At 43.5% G+C, this 20366-nt stretch overlaps 1 protein-coding gene across 4 annotated transcripts in view; it reads left to right on the forward strand.

Moving 5' to 3' along the window:
* Window positions 1-228: 228 nt before the first annotated feature.
* LOC144491598 (caspase recruitment domain-containing protein 19-like) overlaps window positions 229-20366 on the forward strand; it is a 33078-nt gene continuing 12940 nt past the window's right edge. For 3 of the 4 annotated variants that reach the window (XR_013497471.1, XM_078209634.1, XM_078209635.1), the window contains exons 1-4: window positions 229-285; window positions 9034-9170; window positions 17015-17168; window positions 18909-18977. Coding sequence is in view for 3 of the 4 variants with exons in the window: in XM_078209634.1 (XP_078065760.1) it covers window positions 279-285; window positions 9034-9170; window positions 17015-17168; window positions 18909-18977 (367 nt within the window). In the remaining variant the exon portion in view is untranslated. The remainder of the gene's footprint in view (window positions 286-9033; window positions 9171-17014; window positions 17169-18908; window positions 18978-20366) is intronic. The other variant, XM_078209636.1, reaches the window with a different exon arrangement.

The raw sequence follows: 20366 nt of genomic DNA on the forward strand, positions 1-20366 counted from the left end.
GGCAGCTTAGTTTATATTAAATACATTTCCTCATTCTCGCTCCTGCTGAACATACACATCTACCGATTCTCGGTCGTGTTTCGGAGATGTGACCGTCTCCAAACGACTACGGTTCCCCCGCCCTGGCTCAGGCTGATCCTGTTGTGGAGGGTTGTCTGTTCCGCTGCGGCTGTAACCTGACACTGATGTAGGGCTCTGCCTCAGGCAGAGGGAGAGGCTGAGAAAACCGCGGAAGTGAGTGAGCTGGGCGGAGTACAGGATCAAGCAGTAGCAGCGCCATGGCAGGTCAGTGCTCGCCGCCCAGCCACACACACGGGGCAGTAGGGCGAGGGCTGGGCGGAGTGGCCAGGTCTGCTAGCACCTCGCCGCCCAAAGCCCGCCCGGCGGCTGTGTTCATTCATTTCATTTTAACCTGGGTTGGGGGGAGGTAGATGCGTGGGTGTCTTGGGGTGGGGTAAAGTTGGCGCTGGTGGCGCCGCCTTGTTTATTTCCTGGTAATGTATTGAAATCCCCCCTCCTTGCTGCTGTTTGTGATCCCTGGTCCCAGCTCTCAAAGTCCAGGAAGCATCAGGGCGCAGTCAGCTAACCTTGGCGTTGATCAGTCAGCTGACCTTGGCGTTTTATTGTCAGGGGGGCTTTGTGATCACACATTATTCATGTGGCCATAAACCTTAAAACTGCCTTTCTTGTAAGTTTTTAGATTAAATTTCAATGTCAATTGCCGGAGCAATTGGATTTCACTTTGCCCTCTGTCATAAATATATATATATATAAAGAAAACCTTCCATAGTAATTTTCAGAATCACCGGACCTCTCAAAACTCCTTGACAGCCAATTGACTTTCTTGGATTAGTCACTGCTGCAATGTAGGAAATGCAGCAGCTAATATACATTCTGCAAACTGCCACAAACAGCAATATGATAATGACCAGATAATCGACTTTTGTGATGTTGGTTGAGGGATAAAGATTGGCCAGGAAACCAGGGGTCAACTCCCCAATAGATTTTTGAAGACTTATCATTTAAGAAGCCAGTTCCAATTCCATCAGATCTGTTTACAGCAGAAAGTGACATATTGTAGAGTTTTACAACACAAAAAGAGACCCTTCAACCCATCATGTCAAGCACCTATCCTAATCCCATTTTCCAACACTTGCTTCGTTGCCTTGCATGCTGTGGCATTTCAAGTGCTCATCAAAGTGCTTCTTAAATGTTGAGGGTTCCTGCTTCTATCAACCTTTCAGGCAGCGACTTCCTGATTCCCACCACCTTCTGGGTGAAAAGGTTTTTCCTCAAATTCCTATAAATCTCCTTTATTTAAATCTATGCCCCCTGATTATTGACCCCTCTACTAAGGGAAAAAAATTCTTCCTATCTATTTTGTACACCTCAATCAGGTCTCCCCCTCCCCTCAGCCTTTTGCCTGCGTGAATTTCCTCTGTGTGTTCCGGTTTCCTCCCACACTCCAAAAATGTATGGGTTAGGTAGATTGGCCATGATAAATTGCCCCTTAGTGTCAGGGGATTAGCAGGGTAAATACCTGGGATTACGGGAAAAGGGCCTGGGTGGAATTGTTGTTGGCACAGACTTGATGGGCCGAATGGTCTCCTTCTACACTGTAGGGGTTCTATGACTCAATGTTTTCCAAGGTAAGTTGGAAAACATTACAGTCACACACCAGGACAGAAAAACTCTGTAATTATGCTTTCACAGCATCCATTGTTTCCACAAATTAGGAGCAGATTCTCAACAGAGTCCACCAAAGATGTGCAGGTGAAGTGGATTGGCAATGATCAATGGGCAAGGACAGAGCAGGGGAGTGGGCCTAGGTAAAGTGCTCTTTCGGAGCGGCGGTGTAGAAACAATGGCTGAATGGCATCCTTCTCCACTGCAGGGATTCTATGGAAAATTAGTCTGAACCCATTCAGGAAGAATTTGAAAAGGTTTTCCTGTCCTCTGAAAATTGGATTGTGTACAGATATAGGAAAGCGGTCTGAACTGAGAATAGCAGTTTAAACAGATCATGAGGGAGGGATACTGGCCCAGAATTCGCTGGAGCAGATCCTGTTCATTAAAATTTTAATCTTATCATTCAGTGTGAAAAATAATTGTGCTGCTGATTGCTGTGAATGTGAGCTGATGGTGTCCAAGGTGAACCGGGTGATCTTGGAGATCAAATTATGAGAGGCGTGGATAGAGTAGACAGCATCCAACAATCTAACCCCTTAACCAGTCAGGTTTAAGAATAAAGATGAGGACAGGAACAATGGAGGAGGAAATGGGATGAATTAGAGTCAAATTAGATTCTGTTAAGAGCAAGACAAAAAAAGAAAAATATACAAAACTAAATATTTTGAACTACCTTCAGGAATAAGACTTCACATCTTTAGTTCTGTTTTTGAGTCAGGGAGGTTGTGTGTCACTGTGGAAACAAAAGATTCTTCATTTAAAAAGCCCCTTACATTGTTAAGTGGCCTAAAATTCCTGTGACAAGTTTAGTTTGTGGCCCAATTCTTTGACACATTTGGGAGATTGGTGGTGTAATGATATTGTCCAGTAATCCAGCCACCCCTGGTAATGCACTGAGGACCTGGGTTCAAATCCCACCATTGCAAATGGTGAAACTTGAATTCAATATAAATCTGGAGTTAGAGGTCTAATGATTGTGTTGATTGTGATTAAAAACCCATCTAGTTCACTCCTTTAAGGAAGGAAACTTGCCATTCTTGCCCGGTCTGGCCTACATGTGACTCCAGACTCTCAGCAATGTGGCTGATTCTTAACTGCCCTCAGTTCAAGGGTAATATAGTAGGCCGAGCCAGTGACATCCAGATCCCATGAATGAATTAAAGAAAATCTGGGAGATTGGTGGCAAGCTCCCATTTTTACAAGGCTAATGGCACAAGAACACTAATCCACCATCTGACAATTCACAACTCTCTGCATATCACTTTCTTGTCACAAATGCTGGTTATTTAAATATTTTTAACTTCATTTACATTAAAGATTGGAAAGTCTGGGGTTGTTTCCCTTGGAGCGGAGGAGACTGACAGGGGACATGATTGAGATGTATGAAATTGAGGGGCATGGATGGAGTAGCTAGGAAAAAAACATTTCCCCTTGGTGGAGGAATCAATGACTAGGGGGCTTAGATGGAAAGTAAGGGGCAGGAGGTTTAGAGGGGATGTGAGGAAAAACTTTTTCACCCAAAGGGTGGGAGAAGTCTGGAACTCACAGCCTGAAAGGGTGGTGGAGGCAGGACCCTCATGACATTTAAAAAGTATTTAGATGTGCACTTGTGATGCCAGGGCATACAGGGCTATGGGCCAAGTGTTGGGAAATGGGATTAGAATAGTTATGTGGTTCGTGTTTGACCGGTGTGGCTAAAGGATCTTTTTCTGCTCTGTAGACCTCTATGACCCTAAACCTGCTGTTGTTTTTCCATCAAACTATGTGGCATTACATTTTTACTCTTAGTTTTATTTTCTTTTGTAAATATTCTCCCTTCTGCTCCTCTGAATCTTAGAATTATAGAATCCCTACAGTGCAGAAGGAGGCTATTCAGCCCATCAAATCTGCACCGACAACAATCCCACCCAGGCCCTATATTTACCCTGCACATCTTTTGGAGTGTGTGAGGAAATCGGAGCACCTGGAGGAAACCCATGCAGACACGGGGAGAATGTGCAACTTCCACACAGGCAATGACCCGGGGCCAGAATCAAACTCTGGTGCCTGGCACAGTGAGGCAGCTGTGCTAACTAACCACTGCGCCACCATGCTGCCCCAAGAGGGTTGACTCCTTGTTAGGATACAGTTGGATAATGTACCAGGCACTCTCTGGTGCTGTGCTCCGGTGCAGCCTGGCACTATGCTTTTCTTTGTGTGTGCAAGACAAGCTGTGGAGTCGGAGTTTGTAATTTATTCAGCAACACTTAAGTGACAATGTTTCACCTAAAGGAGCTGATAGTTTTCCAGTTTTGAACTCTTCTCTGGGATTAACAACTGAGCCTATTGTCCCAGAGATTATTTGACATTCAACTACAAAAGGATTGATTTGTTAGCCTTTGAGGGGGGGGTAAGAAACCTGACCTTTAGTGACCTCCATTTTTTATGGGAGAACATTGAACCCACTGCTTCACCTAAAACAGGATTAAGATGAGGATAATTTGGAACAACTGTGAAAGGCCGCCTGGCATTCCTGCCCATTGTGATGTTTCATGTGTCATTGTTTGTTGAGGGTTGGGAAGGTCTGTGATCCAGCTGCAATGAAAAGCTGGTCGTGGAAGTTGTCTTGCCAACCCTCCAGCAATGTCTTGGAGTCTTCAGGAATTAAAGATAAATGTCCCGGTTTAAGGTGCTGGGGGGTAGGTACAGAGGAGATGTCAGGGGTAAGTTTTTCACTCAGAGGGTGGTGGGTGAGTGGAATCGGCTGACGTCGGTGGTGGTGAAGGCAAGCTCGTTGGGGTCTTTTAAGAGACTTCTGGATGAGTACATGGGATTTAATGGGATTGAGGGCTATAGATAGGCCTAGAGGTAGGGATATGATCAGCGCAACTTGTGGGCCGAAGGGCCTGTTTGTGCTGTGGCTTTCTATGTTCTATGTCCCATGCACTGCTGCAAGCAATCCAGGGGGAAATCCCTTTGGGATATTTTAAAATGTCGGCAACGGGGCAATGAAGGTTTTTATTTTGACTGACTGACTCAACAGAGGCCATTTGTTTTCTATTTGGCATGAATAGAGTAGTGTGGCTCAAGGTGAGAGAGCCTGGGGTCAGTTGAGGGTCATGTGATGACACCTCCCTGAATGGCTCCGACCAGAGTTGGGGGCCATGTTGAGAGTGTAAACATGAGATGGGAGAAGTAATTAGAAGGAGAAAGGAAACATGCTGAGAAAGTGATCAAACTTGGGAAATCTGTGTTTTGTTTGATAAATGTCACACATTTTGAAATAACTGGCACTAAAATATACAAACCTCAGTTTGTTTTAATACATCTGCAATTCATGTCAATTTTTAAAATCTCAAAACTGGTAATATGCCTTATGGGGATAGAAGCCATTATAATAAAAGGATGTCCAGCAGAGCAAAGGTTAATGTAGGACAGTACTGTCCACGGTATGATGTAGAGAGTGACATGGTAGTGGGCTGTGTGTGGTAGAGGCTAAAAGAGCCAGCATAGAGGCAGCACCTATGCAGGGTTGTACCTTGGATATGTACATGGTTATGAGTAATTAATAGATTTTTATGTTCAAACATGCAACCTTCCAGATCTCTTAGTGCGATACCAAACAACCGTACAACATTAGCTCTTAACATTCCCAATAAAACCAAGGTAGTGAGTGGGGGAGACTGAGAAGAACAATCAGGTAAGGAGAAAAGAGAGAGGGGAAATTGAGATATATAGAACATAGAACAGTACAGCACAGTACAGGTCCTTCAGCCCTCGATGTTGTGCTGAGCTTTGTCCGAAACCAAGATCAAGCTATCCCACTCCCTATCATTCTGGTGTGCTCCATGTGCCCATCCAATAACCGCTTGAAAGTTCCTAAAGTGTCCGACTCCACTATCACAGCAGGCAGTCCATTCTACACCCCAACCACTCTCTGTGTAAAGAACCTACCTCGGACATCCCTCCTATATCTCCCACCATGAACCTTATAGTTATGCCCCCTAGTAACAGCTACATCCACCCAAGGAAATAGTCTCTGAATGTCCACTCTATCTATCCCCCTCATCATCTTATAAACCTCTATTAAGTTGCCTCTCAACCTCCTTCGCTCTAAAGAGAAAAGCCCTAGCTCCTTCAACCTTTCCTCATAAGACCTACTCTCCAAACCAGGCAGCATCCTGGTAAATCTCCTCTGCACTCTTTCCAATGCTTCCACATCCTTCTTATCGTGAGGTGACCAGAACTGCACACAATATTCCAAATGTGGTCTCACCAAGGTCCTGTATAATTGCAGCATAACCCCACGGCTCTTAAACTCAAACCCCCTGTTAATAAACGCTAACACACTATAGGCCTTCTTCACGGCTCTTGAGTGGCAACCTTCAGAGATCTGTGGATATGAACCCCAAGATCTCTCTGTTCCTCCACATTCCTCAGAACCCTGCAATTAATATATAATATATTATCTTTGCAGTGTCAATAACTGGCTGCATCAATGCAACTTATGGCTTCTATCTTTTCCTGCACCTTTTTTCTCAGAACTGTAATTCAACCCAGGGTGAAATCCACATCCTGCACCCTGACATCTTGTGAATAGAGCTATGGTGGGTGGGTTAACACACATGATCCATATTGCCTGCTCTTGTACCTGCACAGCTGGCGTTGGTTTGTTTTTCAAATGATTCTATGGATATTGCCAAGAGTTTGGAAATATCAGTAGCATGAGAACAGCCAGTAGTTATTTTGGACCATCGAGAGTTATTTTAAACCCTGTATGTTACATGTTTTCAATCTGTGTACATATATACACAGGGCGGCACTGCTGCCTCACAGCACCAGAGACCCAGGTTCAATTCCGGCCTGGGTGACTGTCTGTGTGGAGTTTGCACATTCTCCCCATGTCTGCGAGGGTTTCCTCCGGGTGCTCCGGTTTCCTCCCACAGTCCAAACATGTGCGGGTCAGGTTGATTGGCCATGCTAAATTGTCCCTAGTGTCAGGGCATTAGCAGGGTAAATATGTGGGGTTACGGGAATAGGGCCTGGGTGGGATTGTGGTCGGTACAGACTCGATGGGCCAAATGGCGGCCTCCTGCACTGTAGGGATTCTATGGATACATGTAACAATTAAATGTCAACTTCTGGCCAGCACCAAATGATTTTTAGATGGATTTACAGCAGTTAGATAGTGAAATGCATGACAAATTTAAACTAAATGACTTGATTTCATTGTAACAGTACTTTATGTGCTGCAACCCTATTCATATTGGAGTACCTTTTACCTTTCAGATTCTGAATACCTGATTTAAAGTACTGTAGTGATCAACTTAGAACAAACTTACTCAATGTCTCAGATTAAAAATCAATCAACTGCAATGTAGTACAGTGAACCTGAATGTACCATTTTAGTGTAATATTCCAGATTTTCATTGTACCCATGGTTTTAGGTCATTTCACAAATGAAGGTATTGGAGAGCAGTATTTGGAGCGAGTATATACAACCTGGCATTTACTGAGAAATCACTGCACAAATGGTTATTCGTCACGAGTGAGGATGGTGAATGTTGAGAGGCCTTTTTACTTTGGGGAAAACACTAAGTCTAGTCCTGTCTTTATGTGCTCGTGTGCATTTCCAGCAGAAGTCACTGGATAACAATTAAAAGTGAGAACGCTGAACGATTCTCACCTTACTAACCCAAAGGACTGATTCTAATGATACCAGCTCTATTTGATAGCCTCACTGGAATGAAGTACTTTGGCACAGGTCAGATTTAATCTGTAATCTGTAGGTCTTGGCTGTTCACTGCCTTCGGCAACATGGTAACTTGGAGAACTTGATGATCCATTTTCCATGCTCAAGGTGGGATTTGTCCTGGATGCACTATACTGTGCCTCACGGCCTATACTATCTTTAGTCTACAGTTCAAAGCCATTACAATTCACGTGCAGAAAATCTTCAAAATTCCTGCACCATTTTCAAACCATGTAAGAATGTAATTTTATAAGTTGTTACTATCTGATGGTGAATTAAAATGGGAGATGAAAAATATATGCTCTATCAAAAAGTAGTGTTGAATATTTTAGAAGCCAAATTTTGTATCTTTGGTCTATTGACCACAAATGCAACCAGAGTTAAGAAGGGGAAAATATTTGGGTTTTGCATTGATTGCAACAGGGACCCCGTCAGATTTTTTTACTGATTGTACTTTGAGGCAATAATCAGACCATAATTAACCATTAACAGTGCAAACAATCCTTGGAACTGCTGGAAGACCTGACTTTGTCTGAATCAGAAGAGCTTTTCAATAGTATTGCTACATTATATAAAATAGCACACTATATATTTTTAAACCGTACCTTTGTCATTTTCTCCTCTGCTGATGACAAATGGTTAATACCATTTGCCCAATATAGGTGGCTTCCTATGATAAGCACACATGCTGTAGCAGTCTTTGGCAAAGCTGCAGGGAGAATACCCGCAAGGGAATGGAGTCAAGTTGGGCGGCATGGTGGCACAGTGATTAGCACAGCTGCCTCACAGCGCCAGGGACCAGGGTTCGATTCCGGTTTCGGGTCACTGTCTGTATGGAGTTTGCACATTCTCCCCGTGTCTGTGCGTTTCCTTTGGGTGCTCCGGCTTCCTCCCACAGTCCAAAGATGTGCGGGCTGGGTTGATTGGCCATGCTGTTGACCCTAGTGTCAGGGGATTAGCAGGGTAAATATGTGGGGTTACATGAATAGGGTCTGGGTGGGATTGTGATCGGTGCAGACTTGATGGGCCGAATGGCCGCCACCTGCACTGTAGGGATTCTATATGACGTTTCAGACCACTGCTGATGATTTCTGTGATTGAATGTAAAATATGCCTAATGCCACATAGCACTTGCATGGAGGGGACAAGTCTAAATAAGGTAGAAGACCAAAGGGATCTAGGGGTATCGTTAAAAGCTGCAACGTAGGTTAACATGGCCATGTGTCTTAAGACGTGTAAAAAGAAAACAGTTTGGCTTTGTTCCCAGCCTTGTGTGGCAGTGAAATTGCTTTTCACTTTATAGAAACTTCTATTTTATCGCAGTCTGCAAGAGTGTTCCGAGTGGTTGAAATTAAGTGGATTTCTCTGCACTGAAAACGTGAACAATGAATAGTCTGATAGTTTATCACAGGAAACAGCACCGTTTGTGATAGTGACGTTGTGGGGGGGGCATGTATAGTGGATAAACTGCAACACCACAACCTCCCATTGCCCTCTCATCCGATATCTAGGCTCACCAGGAGCGGAAGACGATAACAACAACACGCTAAATCTGACTCTGATTTGTTATCTGATACGATCCAGATGTTTGCTGATGTTGTGGTATTTTACAGATTACTGCAAGCGACTGGAAAAGGACACACCGTTTCTAACAAATGAAGGTGCACTCAATGAGAAACTGGTGGACAAAATTGTTCTTCACCTGTACAGAATCTATCCCCAGATTCTGAATAATGCAGAGGCTGAAATGGTAGGAGAAGTGTATATATTGTGTTACTATACGCAAATTGTTTTGTCATCTTACTGGTGAATGTGTATCGGGAGCTCAATGAATTTTTAAAAGCGCGGTGGTATTTCAATGGCACAGCTCATTACTGTGCTAACCTGCTGTGGGGGTTGGTAGAAGAATTAATATCTCCCACTCTCATTGTCAGGGGTGGTGATGCAGGGAGGAAATATCAGAAGGTGAATTAACCCAGAGCACTTTTTTGTCACCACCACCTGTTTTCAAACAGCTTTGTAACAGGAGAGGGACGTGCCTGGGATTAGGGCATGGCATGGGGGAAATGCAAGAGGTGATGATCAGATAGATAACAACACAGAGGGGGAGGCTGTTTGGTCCACTGTCTATGTTGGCACTTCAGCCAACACCTCAACTAGAACTATCTCATCAAATTTATTATTCTCCCCTATTTGCTGCATCCTTTTAGCTACTTGCTTTTCAAATGCATATCTCATTCTCTTAATTGATGTTAGTCAATTGAAAGAATGAATTTGGAAAATAAAAGCAAAACCAGAAATATTGGAAACATTCAGCAGGTTGAACAATATTTGGAGAGAGAACATGAATGTTTTAGAACTTTAGCACAGTAAGAAGTCTCACAACACCAGGTTAAAGTCCAACAGGTTTATTTGGTAGCAAATACCATAAGCTTTCGGAGCACAGCCCCTTCGTCAGATGGAGTGGATATCTGTTCTCCAACAGTGCACAGACACAGAAATCAAGTTACAGAATACTAATTAGAATGCAAATCTCTACAGCCAGCCAGGTCTTAAAGGTACAGATAATGTGGGTGGAGGGAGCATTCAACACAGGTTAAAGAGATGTGTATTGTCTCCAGACAGAACAGCTAGTGAGATTCTACAAGCCCAGGAGGCAAGCTGTGGGGGTTACTGATAATGTGACATAAATCCAACATCCCGGTTTAGGCCGTCCCCATGTGTGCGGAACTTGGCTATCAGTTTCTGCTCAGCGACTCTGCGCTGTCGTGTGTCGTGAAGGCCGCCTTGGAGAACGCTTACCTGAAGATCCAAGGCTGAATGCCCGTGCACGGGCATTCACGGGCATTCAGCCTTGGATCTTCAGGTAAGCGTTCTCCAAGGCGGCCTTCACGACACACGACAGCGCAGAGTCGCTGAGCAGAAACTGATAGCCAAGTTCCGCACACATGAGGACAGCCTAAACCGGGATGTTAGATTTATGTCACATTATCAGTAACCCCCACAGCTTGCCTCCTGGGCTTGTAGAATCTCACTAGCTGTTCTGTCTGGAGACAATACACATCTCTTTAACCTGTGTTGAATGCTCCCTCCACCCACATTATCTGTACCTTTAAGACCTGGCTGGCTGTAGAGATTTGCATTCTAATTAGTATTCTGTAACTTGATTTCTGTGTCTGTGCACTGTTGGAGAACAGATATCCACTCCATCTGACGAAGGAGCTGTGCTCCGAAAGCTTATGGTATTTGCTACCAAATAAACCTGTTGGACTTTAACCTGGTGTTGTGAGACTTCTTACTGTGCTTACCCCAGTCCAATGCCGGCATCTCCACATTAGAGCTTTAGAACAGGGGGTGGCATGATGGCACAGTGGTTAGCACTGCTGCTTCACAGCGCCGTGGACCTGGGTTCGATTCCCGGCTTGGGTCACTGTCTGTGTGGAGTTTGCATGTTTTCCCCGTGTCTGCGTGGGTTTCCTCCGAGTGCTCCGGTTTCCTCCCACAGTCTGAAAGACTTGCTGGTTAAGTGAATTGAATCGAACAGGTGCCGGACTGTGGCGACTAGGGGAATTTCACAGTAACTTCATTGTAGTGTTAATGTAAGCCTTACTTGTGACTAATAAATAAACTTTACTTAGTCCATGCCTATGGTGGAACATTCCATTCATATAACCATGCTCAAAAATTTTTCCAATCCCCCGCCCCCCCGTTCTTCTGTCCTTCTCTGATTAAAGCTGAGTTTATACCGCCCCACCACCACCACCCCCCCCTGCCCCCATTGACACTTTGCACTGTTTGAGCAATGGGTAGCAGGGTGGCACAGTGGTTAGCACTGCTGTCTCACTGCGCCTGGGACCTGGGTTCAATTCCGGCCTCCAGTCACTGTCTGTGTGGAGTTTGCACTTTCTCCTCATGTCTGTGAGGGTTTCCTCTGGGTGCTCCGGTTTCCTCCCACAGTCCAAAGATGTGCAGGTTAGGTGGATTGGCCATGCTCAATTGACCTTAGTGTAAGGGGGATGAGCAGGGTAAATATGTGGGGTTACAGGAACAGAGCCTGGGTGGGATCTGGTCGGTACATACTCGATGGGCCGAATGGCATCCTTCTGTACTGCAGGGATTCTATGATTTACAGAAAATGCGACAAATATTCAGCAAGTAAGTCACCATCTGTGGACAGAACAGGCAAGCGAATGTAGATTCTTAAGTTGTGTAGGAACATAAGATTTAGGAGCAAGAGTAGGCCATTTGGCCCTTTTTGAGCCTGCTCTGCCACTCAGTTTGATCGTGGCTGATCTAGTTGTGGTCTTAGCTCCACTTTCCTGTCTGCCCCCCAAAAACCCTTGACTCACTCGCCTATCAACAGTCTATGTAACTCAACCTCAAATAAATTTAAAGACACAACATCCACTGCTTTCTAGGAACGAAAATTCAGAGAGAAAAGAAAATCTCCTCATAACCATCTCATAAAAGGTAGATTTCTATGTCCTCTAGTTTTAGTCTCTCCCACATAAGGGAAGAAACAAGTTCTAAAACATTCATGTGTTCTTTCTACAAATATTGTTCAACCCGCTGAATGTTTCCAATATTTCTGTTTTTGCTTTTATTTTCCTTATTCATCCTCTCAAAAGCTTTCATAATTTTCAAAACTTCCATTTGATTCCTTTCTAACCTCCTCTGCAAAAAGCCACAGTTTTTCAAACCTTTTTAACTCCTCTTCCCAGTGTCAATTTAAGAATGTTTTGTTGTAACCGTCCAACACATTTAACATCCTTCCATAATGGGGTATCCAGAATTGCATGCAGTACTCAACGCCCTGTGAGATTCACCATCAAAACAATGCATAAAACCTTGAATCCCAGTTGGATTATTTTTTTATGGTCTTTTCAAACTGCACACTTTTGAAGGTTTATTGATTCGCGTTGGTGGATCTTTCTGTTCCTTCACTCTTGTCAAGAATCTATTTGGGAACTACTTTGTTGCGTGTATGTGTAACTTTGACATTTATCCGTGCTGAACAATTGTTTTGAAGAGAGGAATCTGTTATCCCATCCCAGTGGCATTCTTTGAGAGCTGTTTACAGTGAATGTTGACAGGATTGTTGTTGGAGATAAGGTTGGGAAAGAAAGGAAAATATATTTTAAAAATTGAAGACAAGGCTGGAAAATAAATTGCAGTCCCTTCTCTTGGCTATTGCATAGCCTCCTCTTTAATCTCGTTCTTTGCAGGATCTGAAATCAGTATAACTCTTACTCTTGTGTTTTCTCCTTCATGTGATCTTTATCCCCTTTTGCTAATGGACCTGCCATGCCAGTCCTCATTTCTAGATCTGCTACTGGCAGCTAGGGAATACACGGCCTAGGATTCCTTACCGTTACATTGTTAAATTATTGTGTGAAGACACAAATGGAGATGTACGTGAGTATACAGCTCCTCAGTCAAATCAGCCCTTACGAATTATATTGCATTAATCATATTCTTTGGGTGCCTCCTTCAGTGTTCTTTGTCATCTGCTTTGAGAAAATATTCATGAGATGTCTGCTTTTCACTCCACTATAATTGCTTTCTAGGTCCTTTGCAATCATTGCTAATCACCTGAACTCCCTTAGGAATAGGGCAAAGACCAAGTGAGAATCTTATGACAAGCTACTTTTGTGGATATGATGAAAATGATAAACCGAGTGCAGCATTAGTAAAAGTATTATATAATGTTTCCTCAATCTACTGGATAAATCATAATACTGCAGTTGTGAAATAGATTGTCCAAGGCTAAATTTTCAGTGCATTTCTCTCAGAAACGAATGCATATCGAGTCCAAACTTCTCCAATCTGGATTTTGATTTAAAGTGAGTCACCATAGGTACAAGAAGTTTAATTTCCTTATGAAAAACATTTAACCATTGTCACACAATTTGGCGTGCAATTTAATTATCTTCCATTAGTGTTCTTCTAAAGGTAATATTTGTATTAGCTTATAGTTTCTTGTTACTTATTACATATGTTGGACTACTTGTTTAGAACACAACCTAATACCATTGTGTCCAGACATTATTTTCTTTCTAGTACTTGAGTTTCTGAATTGAACAGTCTGACTCTTCCTACTTTTGATTGATGACCAAAAAGGCATAACCTTCATTTGCATGAACCTTACTTATTAAGGGCATAAATCATTTCATTTTAAAATTAAAATTTCTTATCAGCACAAGTAACATCTTTGCAGTATTCTTCAAAACTTGCCTTCCAAAATGTACATTAGCTGGTGACAACTGGTTAGTCTGTCCATTTTTCAAATAGATAAGAGCTAATTTATACTTTAATAGTGAGCAGTTACTTTTGCTTTAACATCAGTTGTTTTCTGTGCATCTTTCTGTTGTGGGGTCCACAATTGATTACCTTGTTTATTAGGGCTTTTCCTTTAAGGTCAGCAAAGGTTCTGAAAATCTGTCAGCAAAAGTTGATTGAGAAAGTAACTGCATGATAGAAGTGAAGTATAGCTTCTCATAGGTTGTGGTATGTCAGGGTTCACTTGGAGTTTGAGTTGTGGCATAAGACCATAAGATATTGGAGCAGAGTTAGGCCATTCGGCCCATTGAGTCCACTCTGCCATTCAATCATGGCTAATAAGTTTCTCAAACCCAATCTCAAACTTTTTCTCCATAATATTTGATCCCTTTACCAATCAAGAACCTATCCATCTCTGTCTTAAATATACTCCACAGCCTTCTGTGGCAATGAATTCCATAGATTCACCACCCTCTGGCTGAAGAAATTCCTCCTCATCTCGGTTCTAAAGGGTCGTCCCTTTACTCTGAGGTGTGCCCTCAGATTCTAGTCTCTCCTACTAATGGAAACATCTTCCCCATGTGCAGTCTATCCAGGCCTTTCAGTATTCTGTAAGTTTCAATGAGATCATGTACATTTACATGCTTGTTGTAATCTGGAGCTATGGATCATAATGGTGGAGGTTCCAACTTTCTTTCCATTACATGACTGACCAGGAATCTCTCCTGCTGTTACCACCTGCCATTGGCATGTGTTGGTAGGCTATGCGGATTGATATTCAACCTGTTTGGCAGAGTTGTGAATGCATCTTCCTTAGCCATCAAGTCCTGAGGTAGGACTTGAACTGGGAGCACTTGCCCAGAGGCAAAGATGCTTAACAATGTGCCCATCTCTTAGAGATGGCATTGCAAGTATCAATGAGGGAGTCATAAGACTTTGAACAATCTTGAACTTTCATTTTGCCTAATATCAGGACACAGCTGAAAATTAAAAGGAAAGATCTGAAATGTATATAACTTTCACAAGTAAAGTGCTTCACAGCAGATTTCAAGCGGGAATCAGGAGGAAAACTCTGCTGGTTGGAATCATGTCTGGCACAAAGAAGGATAGTTGTGGTTGTTGGAGGTCAATCATCTCTATCCCATGACAGCACAGCAGGAGTTCCTCAGGCCCAGCCATCTTCAGCTGCTTCCCTCCAATATAAGGTCAGAAGTGGGGATGTTCATTGATGACTGCACACTGATGACCACACAGTGTTCAGTACAATTTGTATTTCCTCAGACTGAAGCAATCCATGTCCCTATGCAGCAAGAACTGGACAAAATTCAAACTCGGGTTGATTACTGGTAAATAACATTCGAGCCACACGAGCGCAATGACCACCTTTATCAACAGGGAGTCTAACCACCACTTCTTCACATTCAATGACATTACCATCGCTCAATCCCCTACCACCAACATCCTGCATTTACCATTGAACAGAAACTCAACTGGAGGAGCCATATAAATACTGTCGCTACAACAGTTAGTCCGAGGTAGGGATTTCTGCAGCGAATTACTCACCACCTGACTCTCCAGAGACATTCCACCATCTATAAGGTCAGGAGTGTGATAAAATACTCTCCACTTGCCCAGGTGAGCGCAACTCCAACAACACTCAAGAAACCTGACACTATTTGGGACAAAGCAGCCCTCTTGATTAGCACCCCATCCACCACCTTCAACATCCATTCCCTCCAGCACCAGCATGCAGTGGCAGCAGTGTGTGCCATCTACAAGTTGCATTGCAGCAACTCACCAAGGTTCAACAGCAGTTTCCAAACCTGTGACCACTACTACCTAGAAGGACCAGGGCAGCAAATGCATGAAAACACGATCCATCTGCAGGTTCCCCTCTAAACTACAAACCATCCTGACTTGGAAATATGTTGCCGTTCCTTCACTGTCACTGGGTCAAAATCCTTAAACTCCCTTACTAACAAGAATGTGGGTGTACCTATACCATATAGACTGCAGTGCTTCAAGAATATGGTTCATCACCACCTTCTCGAGGGCAATTAGGGTAAAAGATGCTGGATGAGCTGGTGACACCCACATCCTGTGAACAAATTTAAAAAGTGCAGACTTTGTTGTAATGTAATCCAACAGCCTGTTTGCATACAGCAATGTCCCACACACAGCATTATGGCGAAGGCCAAATAATTTGTTTTTTAAGTCTTGTTTGGGGACAAAATATTGTTCTCCCTTCCATACTGCCATGGAATCTTTTATGTTCATGATTGGAAGATGGAGTTTCTGTTTAATGCAGAAAGATATTACTTCTGAAAATGCAGCACTCCCTCAGTATTGCACTAGAGTATCAGCCTTGATTTGGCTCAAGGGATTGAGTTATAGTGAAAGATTGGACAGGCTAGGACTTTTTTCTTTGGAGCGTAGGAGACTGAGGGGTGATCTTACAGAGTGTATAAGATCATGAGAGGCATGGATAGGGTGAATGCACTGTCTTTTTTCCAGGATTGGGGAATCGAGAACTAGAGGGCATAGGTTTAGGTTAAGAGGAGAAAGGATTAATGGGAACCTGAGGAGCAACCTTTTTACACAGAGGGTGGTACGTATGTGGAATGAGCTGTAGGAGGAAGTGATTGAGGCAGGGACATTGACAACATTTAAAAGGCATTTAGACAGATTCATGGATAGGAGAGGTTTAGAGGGATATGGGGTTAGCTTAGATGGGCATTTTGGTCAGCATGGACCAGTTTGGGCAGAAGGGCCTATCTTTGTGCCGTAGATCCTTTGATTCTATGACTCGAGATGAGAGTCCTACCCACTGAACCAAGGCTTGCAACATTGGGATAAATAGTACATTGTCAGAGGATGGTAAATTATTACTAAAGGCAGTGGCTCAGTGATATTGTCTTGTAATCCAGAGACCCAGGGCAAGATCTGGATACCCAGATTTGAATCCCACCATGGCAGATGATGAAATTTGAATTCAATAAAAATCTGGAATCAAAAGTCTAATGATGACCATGAAACCATTGTCGATTGTCATAAAGACCCATCTGGTTCACTAATGTCCTTTAGGGAAGGAAATCTGCCGTCCTTACCTGGTCTGGCCTACATGTGACTCCAGAGCCACAGCAGTGTGATTGACTCAAATGCCGTCTGACATGGAGGGCAGTTAGGGATGGGCATTAAATGCTGGCCCAGCCAGTGACACTCCCATCCCGTAAAAATTAATTTAAAAAAAGAACTTGTCCTAATGTGTTATTCATTTGGTAACATTCAAACTGAACTTGTGGCTTCTTCCAACAGTTCCGAAATGTAAACACTCCAATGTGCGCAAGAATATCTGAGCTCCTCCTTCATCTACAGAACAAGAGCAACCGAGCCTGTAAGGAATTTTACAATGCTTTGGAGACAAACGATGGGCGGATATATAAAAACCTGCCAAGCAAATATCTGGGCAGTAAGTTTTTGATTTCACAAAAATATTAAGTAAAGTGGTTGGATTTACCGTAATACTGGATTTTATGCAAGCTCTAATAGTTAACATAAGTTAATTGTACAAAGCAATATTATCAGTATATCACAAACCATAGACCACATCGCAGTTAATTGGGGATTGTGGGTAGAATACTAGATTGGATTGAGGATTGGCTGAATGACAGAAAACAGCGGGTTGAGATAAATGGGTCATTCACTGGCTGGCGAAATGTAACTACTGGGGTGCCGCAGGGGCCAGTCCTCGGATCTCAACTGTTTACAATTTATATAAATGATCTGCAAGCAGGGATAGAGTGTAACATACTAAAATAGGTGGGAAAGCAGGCAGTGAAGAGGATATAAAGATTCTACAGATGGATATAGATAGGCTAGGAGAATGGGCCAAAATTTGGCAGATGGAGTTAATGTGGGTAAGTGCGAGGTTATCCACCTTGCCAGAAAAAAAAGGCAAATTATTACCGAAATGGAAAGCAGATTCAAAATACGTCTGTGCAGAGGAATCTGGATGTCTATGTTCATGAATCGCAGTAAGTCAATATGCAGGTGCAGCATGTAATAAAAAAGGCAGATGGGATGTTGGCATTCATTGCGAAAGAACTGGAGTATAAAAGTAGAGAAGTGTCATTGCAATTGTATAGAGTGTTGGTGAGGCCACATCTGGTATTGTGTCCAGTTTTGGTCTCTTTATTTGAGGAATAATGCGGTGGCATTGGAGGCAGTTCAGAGGAGGTTCATCAGATTGATTCCGGGGATATATGGGTTGACGTATGAGGAGAGATTAAACAGTTTGGGCTTATACTTGCTGGAGTTTAAAGGATGAGAGGGGATCTGATCGAGGTGTGTAAAATTTTAAAAAGGGATTGATAAAGTAAACGTAGACCAAATGTTTCCCCTAACGGGGCAATCTAGAACAAGAGGTCACAGGTACAGGTTTCGAGGTGGTAGATTTAAAACTGAGATGAGGAGGAACTACTTCTCGCAGAGAGTGGGGGATTTGTGGAACTCGCTGCCCCATAGACTTTGATTTTTAAAAAAGGGAGAGTGGGATATGGGGAACAAGTGGGGAGGTGGATTTGAGACCAGGGAGAGATCAGCCGTGATCTGATTGAATGGCGGAGCAGGCTCGAAGGGCTTAACTTGCCTACTTCTGCTCCTAATTCCAATGTTAGTTTTGATGTAAACTGGAATGTGCTAACCAGCCGTTTTTGGTGACTTGGTGCCCTTGTGTTATAATTCAGTAATAACTCAAACACAGTTAAAGGTCCACATTTAGTTGTAATAACTATGCAGTGACTGCTAGTGAGGCTATGTTGGTTGGCCATGGCGTTGGGTTTGGCTGATGTCAATGGAATGGAAATTGGGCAGGCTCTATAAAAATACATCATCCACTGAGCAGGTGCACTGACCTGGCCGATGATGAAGAAAATTACTTTTTATTATTTCACTTCTTGTGACTTTATCATGCTGTACATCTAATTACTTCCCTCCCTAAAACAAAAACTAAATTTGCCCAATAATTTTGCTGAGATGACCAGGCACCTTTTAAAGCCTTGCATGGTGTGGTTGCTCCAAAGTTCAATATAAGCAACCTTTTGGAGTTCATGCTCTCTTACTCTGTTCTGACATGCAATCCTTTCATATTGGGATAATACACAGAGTGCAGGAAAGTGAAACTAAATAAACTGCATCAATTTCTTTACAGATTCAGCAGGATCAGTGGGAGTTAACATGGATACCTACAATAGGGAGAAATACATACTCAATGACAGGGGTAATTTACTTTTAAAATTCATTTTTTTGGGGGGTAAATGAGTATTTGATATAGCAATGTGTAAGAACACTGAACTTCTGTTTTATATAATTGCTGCAATTGATTGACATTAATATTGAATGTTTCACAAGAGGAAGCACTGCAGGGAAAGCTCACAGTAATCATTTCTGAGAGCATATACTTTAGCAATGTGTAATTATTAACACAATTATGTAAATTAAAGTAGATCTACCCCTCCGTTCCTGAGTTTTAGTTCTCCAACAATTATGTCAGCAATAAAGTGTTTGTGGCAGTTGAAATGTTCCCATCCTTTCAGAGTGTTTAAAGTGTTTTGATAGGAAGTGAGATTGTGGGAGAGAGATGGATACTGACTTTCATCATGTTCCATCATGAAGCCTGGTGCTGGATTTAACCATAGATTTTTACCATTTTCATTCTAAGTGCTGAATCTGGGCGTAATTCAGATCCAACTTGGAAATCTGCTTTCAGGCGCCCCGATACGCACTCAGCCTGAAAAAAAAAATCACGAGTCTGAATCGTGCTGTGGGCGGGGCTTATCACGCCCGAAATGATCGGAGCTCTGAACTGCGCGTGCGCAGTTAGAAAAAAATTTGAAAAATGCGCCCCTGTCACGTCGCTCCCGGGCCGCAAAAAGCGGATAAAGCGGCCTGGAAGTGAAAAGCGGGAGTGATCATAGAATCATAGAATCATAGAAACCCTACAGTGCAGAAGGAGGCCATTCGGCCCATCAAGTCTGCACCGACCACAATCCCACCCAGGCCCTATCCCCACATATTTACCCGCTAATCCCTCTAACCTACGCATCCCAGGACTTTAAGGGGCAATTTTTAACCTGGCCAATCAACCTAACCCGCACATCTTTGGACTGTGGGAGGAAACCGGAGCACCCGGAGGAAACCCACGCAGACATGAGGAGAATGTGCAAACTCCACACAGACAGTGACCCGAGCCGGGAATCGAACCCGGGACCCTGGAGCTGTGAAGCAGCAGTGCTAACCACTGTGCTACCGTGCCGCCCCTATGAATCTGGGCGTAATTTCAGGCGTGATGGTCCCCACAGATATCACCCCACCCCCATAATATAACTGTCCCCCTTATCCACCCACCCCACCCGCTAGCCAGACCGATTGCGATCCCCTGCCCCCTTCACCCATGGATCGCCCGCAGAGTGGCAGCAGACCCCCCTTCCCCCCCCCACCCCACCAGAGATCCATCTGGTCTCCCCCCCCCCCCACCCCATCCCACCAGAGAATGAGCAGGCCTCCCCTCCCACCAGCCAACACCCCCCCCCCCCCACCAGACAACGATCTGAAAATGAATCTAAAAATGGGCGTGACGCAATGGTAAAATCGGGCCCATAGTCTCATT

This window comes from Mustelus asterias, chromosome 3 (genome assembly GCF_964213995.1).
Source record: "Mustelus asterias chromosome 3, sMusAst1.hap1.1, whole genome shotgun sequence".
Taxonomy (NCBI): Eukaryota; Metazoa; Chordata; class Chondrichthyes; order Carcharhiniformes; family Triakidae; genus Mustelus; species Mustelus asterias.